This window comes from Dreissena polymorpha, chromosome 1 (genome assembly GCF_020536995.1).
Source record: "Dreissena polymorpha isolate Duluth1 chromosome 1, UMN_Dpol_1.0, whole genome shotgun sequence".
Lineage (NCBI taxonomy): Eukaryota > Metazoa > Mollusca > Bivalvia > Myida > Dreissenidae > Dreissena > Dreissena polymorpha.
This window is the reverse complement of record NC_068355.1, coordinates 97,854,549-97,863,392: the sequence shown is the minus strand read 5'-3', so window position 1 is coordinate 97,863,392 and position 8,844 is coordinate 97,854,549. Positions and strand designations below refer to the sequence as shown.

Sequence of the window (8,844 nt, the reverse complement as noted above, 5' to 3'; positions counted from 1 at the left end):
TTTCTAATGACGACGGAAGTCACGAGTTCGATCCCCACTGTTGGAGCATTTCTTTAAATCTCCCTCAAAGACACCAAGTACTGGTTCAACCTAGGCCTAAGACATATTAATTGTATAGTGAAATTGCGTCGATGTTTCAGAGGAGCCCTGCAATTAATGGGAAGATGAAGAAGGCATCGACGCTAGCCTCCATCTAGCGTGTTTTGAAGCACAGTCTTGCACAGAGATTCGTCTCCCTGGCGTCGTGTTCGAACCAAACCAGCTTTCGTCGTTTGACGGTCGCCAATAGAGGCTCTTGTGGGTCAATACAAGTTGCAGTCATGTTCCGGGCGTACTCGTTGGTCGTGTGCTTCTTGTAGAAGCTACGGAGCAGTCTTCGTAGACACTTGTGTTCAAAGGACTGTGTTCTGCTTACTGTGTCCGCATGAAGCATCCATGTTTCGCAGCCGTACAGAATCATTGAGACAATGCGGATCTTGTAGAGCCTGTACTTGGCGGATAAGAGTGTCCACAGCCGTCTCAGTCTGGACCATCGCTTCGGTCGCCATGGCAATTCTTATATAGACCTCAGTGTTATTGGTGCCATCCTTAGACAGTTTCTGCGCCCCGAGTACATATGCTTCCAGTTTTTTACCGTTCATATCTGCAATTTTATTGGTTGTTCTGTTCACCATGATCTTCGACTTGACATGCTTTTCGTTTTCCGATGAACGCAACCCGTAAGCAAATTTAAACGTAAATAGTCATTGCTGTTTTTCTTTTTTTCAAAATTTAGTTTTAAAATGACGTTGATATTTTTCGCGAATCGTACTGACGTTGACGTTTTTTCGCCATTTGCGAAAAACATGTACCTTCATTCTTAACGATATGTCGTTCGACACAAATAAAATCGTAAGTAAAACTTAATAGGTGCTCCAGCAGAAAGAAGTTCATTTTTGTCGTTAGAATATATACGGGTATTTTTTGTCTGCTTAGATGTAATTATAAGCATTGAATAGTGTTTGTCTGCAATCCATGGGTGTATGAACTGCCAGAAAATGTTTGCCTTCATTAATCCATTAACGCGCTCTGTTCAATCACTGATGAAATACAGAACAATGCTTTTCAGTTCGTAATCGTTCATTTGCTTTTATCACTGTGCCTTTCTGAAAACACTATCTTTTTTTAAACACGACTGACTCATGTATATGTAAAATAGAATGGCTTGTCAACGTCCTTTATCATGGTGGGCTCTTTTACCCCTTATAATGACTTCCTGATTTGACACACTCAATCTTTCTATTGGGTATAATTTCATGACTCTTAACATTCTAGATAAGAATGAAAAAATATTATATAAACTTAAATGACTTGCAAATGTCTACCATTGTCTTTGACTGACGTAACCCTTATAATGGCTTCCTGGTTCGTCACACCCAGTATTTCTATTGGATGTTCAATACTTGGCAATAAATTGTTCAATTTTAAAATTTTCACTCTTGAACGTTTGTGATTTAAATTATGATTTCTTGAACATTAATTATTCTTGCCTCGATATTGCGTGTTCCTTGTCTATTTCGACCGCTTCTTTGTATTTTAAATAGAGAGGACTAATTTATTGCGACAGCTACTTATATGAACATGCGCTATAGTTATATAAGCAAAATATCGTCAATAATATTAACTTGAAGTTAGATGTACTGAACTACTATAGATTTGTTGATTTACTACTGCTTATTATTCAAGACACTTGAGCCAACTTTAATAGAATCGGATTGGTTTATATGTTCTTATGTACAAAACATGTCAACATTAATAATTTTTACACAGGAAACAATGAAAAAAATATTAAGGTCCAATCAGATTTAATATTAACACGTGTTAAAGCATCTTATAAAATCATAAAATGTGATGCGGCATTTCTGATAAGAAATTAATCTGGCAAAGATAAACGATCAAACATCAGAAGTATCGGAACCACATTCATAACGCAACAGGTAAAACCATCGTGCAGATATTTTAATAAAAAAATCGCTTACACGGGTATCTACTTATTAGACATACTTCTATCAGTATCGTTCTTCAAGTTAGTGTAATTATTGCATTTGGCTTTAAGATAATGTTAAGCATAATGCGAAATGTACAGCTCATTCGTATTCCTTTTCTGAGAGTATGTATTATACTTCTACAAAGGAAATGCTTATGTATTGGAAAATGATGTTTCAAATATAAAATAATTTGAAACCGGAACCGTGTTTAGCTAATAGCTAAACCATTCAAATTGGAGGTAACGATAAATGATATGCAGTATTATAACACTTAGGATTATTATGTTTCTTTACCAAACTATAATGATGCCCAAACAGAATCAAATTTTCAATGGACGCTCGTTCCGGCGAAGTGTCGGGAGGCATTTACAGCTCCTTCCGGTCCAACGGCGCTCCGACCTATTACGGTTCCATCGACACCGCGTGGCATGCGGATATTCTCCAGGCGGGTATCTACTTCGCTGCAGCGACTCTACTGGCATCGTTCATACTCATTGTACCCGGCTACACAGGGAAGTCGGTCAGTTTCACTTTTGGTTACTTTATAGAATGTTTTCTTTAAACATTAAAGTTATACTGACTAACAATATTTTAAATAATTGGTTAATCGATACAACTGTACATCTTTCCGGTATTATTTACAAGTACTACATAAAAATGTGTTAATATTTTTCAGAAACTGTTTACATTCTTTAGGATTCTTGTTGGTGTATACGTTGGAACCGCTATTCTAGGTAAGTCAACTCTAAGATACGTGAATTGATTGAATTAGCCGATGTTCCCTTTCAATAGTGTCTTATCAATTTACTAACAATAACAACAAACTGAATAGGCGCTGTGGCGTACTGGATGTGACGTCCGCCTAGCGAGCGGGCGGTCACGGGTTTGATCTAAACATAGTGAGCGTTCTCATGATCTCCCCGAAAGACACCGAGTCTAAGTCCCAGGAAACGGACTCAATAGCATTTCAATTAGTCGAATGTTTTCTATGTAAACGAGTTATAATTAATAGGTTTAAACTAAACGGAACATCTAAGAGCTATATTTCTCTACCAGTCAAAGTAATATATAGAATAACGCTCTCACTTTAAATACAATCTAATATTTAGTGCTCTAGTCCGTCTTATCAAGAGAAGTCCCGATAATGTAATTAAATGAACCAACATATGTTATAATATTATAAAGATAAGCCGATATTCAACGTTACGGATATATTAAGGTGCTTTCCTTTAGAAGTCGCGTCTTGCGAAGTTGGGTACAATGCGTTATGCGGCAAGAATAGCCCTAGAAATGCTTGCGCATACACACAATCTGGCCAGGAGCTACACTGTCCGCTAATGAGAACACGAAACCTTGCGTTACTTTTAAGGAGACAGCGAAGCTCTTGCCCAGACTGCACGAATGCGCAGGCTGCACAGGCTGGCGTTGAGCTACGCTGGCCGCATAAAGCTTTAAACCAATTTACGCATGAAGTGGCTCATTTGTTTGACTAAATTTTCCATACGTTATCTTCTGTGTGGAAAAATGAGACAATATCTTATTTTGCGTTCTTAAATATATTGTTTAAGATTGTGTAGCTTTTCATATCCGTACCAAGCGTTTGAATAGGTTTGTTTCAGTATTGCTTGTTAGATAAGATGATAAAACCTATATAAACAGATATAGTGTATCGCTGTATGTTATTAATCATTAAGTACGATGAACTCATAGTTTTGTCTACATTTTATTGTCTTAAAAGTATATATTTCATTAAAAAAATAACATCGAAATAAGAAAACAGTTACAGCGCATACAAACCTTCGACCGAAAAGCCTTCAACCTAGACGTCAAAATATAACTAGAATTCTGTTTCGTCTTTCTTTGTTCAGTTTGCCTTGTGAGCGACCGTTGGGAGACGGGCGAGGTGCACGTGCGCAGCAAGTATAAAGCGGGTACGGGGGCGGAAGTGGATGCGTACATAGGTCTGCATATCGGCCTTAAAGGAGTCAACATCACTCTTAAAGGTAAGTAGAATGCAGTCCAACAATTAAACACAACTGAATTTAATTTGACCGCCACGCAAAATTCTTTTATCGGACGTTCGAACATTTAAAACACTTCAAATAAAGTGTATCGAAATTACACACATGAATTAATTGAATCTACTTATTCTATATCATTTTATAATGCGTTTGTTTCGTATTAAGGCACTCCGGTACATCAACTGAATGAAACTATCAACTACAATGAACACTTTGACTTCTCCAATCGTCAGGGATTGAATTTCTTCGGACCTAATGGTAAGATGGTATACACTTACTATTTGACCTAGAGATAACGTCTTTCTTCTTAAATTGCCTCAATATTTTTACCTTCTCTATGAGCAAATTAGAGACTTTCACTGCAATGCCATTCGAATTACTCATGCTTTTATGTCTTACACTAGAATTCGCTCAGTAGTAAGCAAGGGATTCATTCATATATTCGCTCTGTGGCTGACCTGTGTTTTAGGTTATTCTTTTATGACACTTCTAGCTAACAAAATAACGTATCGGTGATTGGTCTCTGGTTTACCAATCCGTGACTTTTGTTTACCAGTTCATGAATCTGGTTTCATACTAAGAAAACAATATCCTTTATTACTCGACACATAGCCAATCAGTTCAACCAGGAGTACCGCGCGGCCCAGTTCCGCGGACTGCCCCTCCCCATTCTCTGGGTGGCCGAGTATTTCACCCTGGATGACGAGTGGCTTCGCTGGGGCAGACACTACCGAGAGTCAGGGCTGTATGCGTCGATTGCGCTATGGTATGTTAACGATAGTTATACTGAAGTTTGTATAAATAACCACGCGATCAAATGTAAGTACGTCTTAATTTAAATTTGAAGTCGATTACTTACTTGGCCCACATTTCAATTTAACTACAGTATGAATTGATAAGACGCATTTCTGATATTTAAATATTTTTGTTGTTTCTTCTGTATATATGTAGGATATCCCTGGTGTTCTGGGTCCTTGCGAACATCCTGGTTTTCATGTTGCTGAGATACAACGCGTATATGGTGACTCTTACCGGGTTGACCATGTGCACATCAGTCGTAATCAAGCACAACTTCCAGAATCCCGCACCTCTCCGTATACCGTTTTCCGCTGAGCATGTATTGCATATGAACTACGGGTATTCGTTTTGGATGTGCTTTTTTACGGGTATGTATGGTTATATTCATACCGATCTGTTTAGTTTCGTTTTTTTTTTCATTAAGTAATAAGAGTGTCCACTCACTACCATCAAAGCTAAGCTTTAGCTCTCTATGTGTAATATAATACCATTAAACATAGAAAAACACTTTGTGGAAGTTAAATGAAAACATTTTGAGTTTTATTAAATGCAAGTAACTTACTTCAAATGTACAGCAAACACACCATTTTTTTGTACGATATATCTTTAAAAAAATTGTTGCAGGGTGTTTTTGTGTTTTATGGGGCCTTACGATATTCGTCCTTGACCTGTGTTGGCCGCGTTCTGCAGCTGCCTTCTTCAGTGCAGATCCGCTACAGGATGAATACTTGCTACAGAAAGAGGGTAAACACACATGCGTCTATATAAGTATTTTCCCGACCCACAAAACAATAAATGTGAGTTGACCAAGTCTAATTTTTTTCAAGTCAGAACCTCAATGTTAACCGGTCATGGCGTTATATAGTATTCAGATTTAAGTGTTCATACCTATTTATAATTTCTAATTAATTTCTTGAGTAATAAATGTATGAGAACTGTTTATCAAATCTAATCTCATTTAAGAATCCATCCCGTCTAACGACACAAGCGTGACCACAGTAACGGAAAACTCATTGACTTCGGTTGACATAGTGGATGAACATGGAAACGCGAGCAAAAAGGAAACGAACACAATCCTCAGCTAAAAGAACATCTCGAAGAAAGGCTGATCAAGACGGCTTTTTCGGCGTCGGTAACGAAAATCCTGACGCTGATTGGACTGGAAGCGCTGATCATGGTCGGACGAACTCCTTGGATGATGAAGTAACACCCACCGAGTCGGAAGACAGTGAAGGGGAAACCAGGAGTCCTTCCGCTCGCGTATGCATCATTCATTAAATATGTCATTCCACAAAGACTTAAACAAAATGATAGTTCAATGGACACATTTGAGTACATACTGTTTGATTGAAATGTATGTGTCACATGGTTACTTTATATGATCAACAAAGTCCTGGCGTAGGTTCTTAAATGTATTTGTATCGTATAAAACGGGCCTATAAAGATATATCATCTAGTTAGAAATATATAAAAACAATCTAACATAAACACACAATACAAAGATTACACATATCAATATGACAATAAAACTTAATGGGACGCGCTGCGGAAAAAAATACATATACATTAATAATATAAAGTATAAAGAATAATATAAAATAGCTTACCACAGTGTCCGATTAATTAATAATTATAAATATCCTTTATAGTTAATATAAAGAGTTACAGATTTCTAACCCTCTTAACTTGTGAAAGTTCTGAAGGGTTGTGTGAGACGAAGGAATTAGGCGGGGAAGGAAGAAAAGGGTGAACGAACAACCAAATAAGAACCTTTCTCTCAACCTTTCTTTCATTCAAACATAAAACATAAAGAACAATTGGACGGATACGGTAAACAGTGCACACACGAAAGCACGTGCAGCAGTTGGATAGCCTCGGCCGACGTCGTAGATATACATTGTTGAATGTATAAATCCGAAGTATTCCGATTGACCCTACAACAGCATACGACATAATGACAAATCACCTTGACAAAGACAAACGAGGACAAACGGAAATGTCGGCGCATGCGCGATGACAATTAATGTTCGTGTGCACTTTAACTATGGAGCGGCGCATGCAAATTCAATATAGGTTAAAACTGACAAGTAGAAAATTTCAAACTGCGACATTCTCCTCTGTCACATATGTATATCATGTAAACGTTGACACATAATCATTTTTCTCTTTGACTTCTTAACTTCTTTGTAACGAAGACATTGTAGTAAATTTATATTTCAGATACCCCACCGTACCTCCAGACCCCAGCGAGGTAGGCCGTGGCCTCATCAATCGTTTCCAGAAACCCAGACGGGTCCCCTACGCCTCTAAAGAGGGGCGAAGTAACCTGAAAAGAAATATAAGAGCGACAAAAATAGGAGTTTCCAAAGCATAACCGTAATACTCGTCTGGTTTCGATAGTGGTGGAAATATCGTGTCCGCTCTACATAAATATATCTACTTTTTTAACTTAAAGAGGATTTTAAGAGACTAATTTTTGTAAATGTTTTTTTTATTGTGTAAATTAAACAATATCTAATATATGGGAAAGTCTGATAACATTATGAGGGCAAAAAAAGTTAGATAAAAGCAAAATCAAGCGCGCTACAACTGCACCATTAAGACTTGAAAACTGATTATCGTTTTCTACTATGCTCTTAGATTAAAATGTATTGTATTTTTGTTTAAAACTCATTATCCAAGTTTTCGAAGAAGATCGTAAAATATGAAATATTATTTGAACGCTTTAGTAACGTTAATCCATCAAATGAACCGATACTGTTTTATTTATCTTGTTCAAACATAAAGCAAACATCCGTTTTCTTAACACTGTTGTGAACATTTTTGAGAAATTGTCATTTTGCCAAAATGTGAACAAGTTCATTTCATGACCTGGTCAGTGGTGCGCTTTTATAAATAGAAACCACTAAGAATCAGCATGCTCTTTCCTACAATTATTTTTACCTACATTTGCCGACAACCAATCACGCGTGTGCTTATATTCCCATTTTGTACTTATAATCTTCACGTTACAATATGATCAGTTTGTGTCAAATGATTTGCATACATATAAAATATCAAACTGAGACTTGTACAGGATTTTTATTATGCTTCGTTTATCCCCGCTGAACAACGTTTTTATTACTCATATTTTCTTTAAAAGACAGCTATAAAGCTCGAGTGTGTATTGTTTTGTTGTCTTTCTTATTTATATGAGCCGTGCTCCGTTTTAAAGCATGCGCGTAAAGTGTTGTCTCAGATTAGCCTGTGCAGTCCGCGACACTTACCGCCTAAACTGGATTTTTTGCTAACAAGAGACTCTGTTAACAGAAAATATCATAAAAGCGTAAATTGTTGTCCTGATTAGCCTGTGCTCACCTCACATGCTAATCTGGGACGACATATTGCGCACATGCATTAAAACCCCATTTTCACAGAGCACGGCTCATATTGTTTTATCCTAAATAAAACGTTTTATTGACTTGCGAGCTAATTTGTATTTAAAATTAAGTTGATTCTGTTAAACAAAATCATCCTTATATACATAAGAGTAGCGCACTTAACATATAGAAAATGAGTGAAAATGTTACCAACCTCTGTTTAATATGTCACGTGATACGGAGCGGAAATACTTTTTTAATCGGAGAGAGTATTTTTGATACATTTAAAGTGTTAAGGTGTTAAGTGCTTAAATGTATACCGGAATTCGTGGGAAAAGTTTAATGTGACTAGTTATTTAGTTATAAAGTTCATTTCACAAAATAACGGTGATTAAGCATGACAAGACAGAGAAAATACAGCAATAGTAGCGGTGTGCGAGTGGAAATGTAAACAAAGCTGGTTTTCTCCCATAATTTTTTTATTCAAATTATTTCCCTTTAAATGTAAATTTCTTTTATATGTATTTCCCTTGAGTAAATTAGTTATTGTTCTATTGACTATTTCTACGGGAGACGTGACTACGTCTCAGTCTGGAGTGTGATGTGTTTGCAATTTGGTGCAATCCGGTATGTTTATAA

At 36.8% G+C, this 8,844-nt stretch overlaps 1 protein-coding gene across 3 annotated transcripts; it reads left to right on the top strand.

The window, feature by feature from the left end:
* The first annotated feature begins 1,546 nt into the window (after nt 1–1,546).
* On the top strand, nt 1,547–8,012 carry LOC127866620 (dual oxidase maturation factor 1-like). 3 transcript variants are annotated; one of them, XM_052407327.1, is made up of 10 exons: nt 1,547–1,976; nt 2,346–2,547; nt 2,724–2,761; nt 3,896–4,030; nt 4,214–4,306; nt 4,661–4,814; nt 5,000–5,214; nt 5,471–5,590; nt 5,810–6,106; nt 7,067–8,012. In XM_052407327.1, the coding sequence occupies exons 2-9, from the start codon at nt 2,456–2,458 to the stop codon at nt 5,929–5,931; spliced, it is 969 nt and encodes a 322-aa protein (XP_052263287.1). In that variant the 5' UTR covers nt 1,547–1,976; nt 2,346–2,455; the 3' UTR covers nt 5,932–6,106; nt 7,067–8,012. The 3 variants fall into 3 exon arrangements, with proteins under 3 accessions (XP_052263287.1, XP_052263267.1, XP_052263278.1); XM_052407307.1 differs by having other exon boundaries at nt 2,704–2,761; XM_052407318.1 differs by lacking the exon at nt 1,547–1,976 and adding an exon at nt 1,982–2,065 and having other exon boundaries at nt 2,704–2,761.
* Nucleotides 8,013–8,844: the final 832 nt, after the last annotated feature.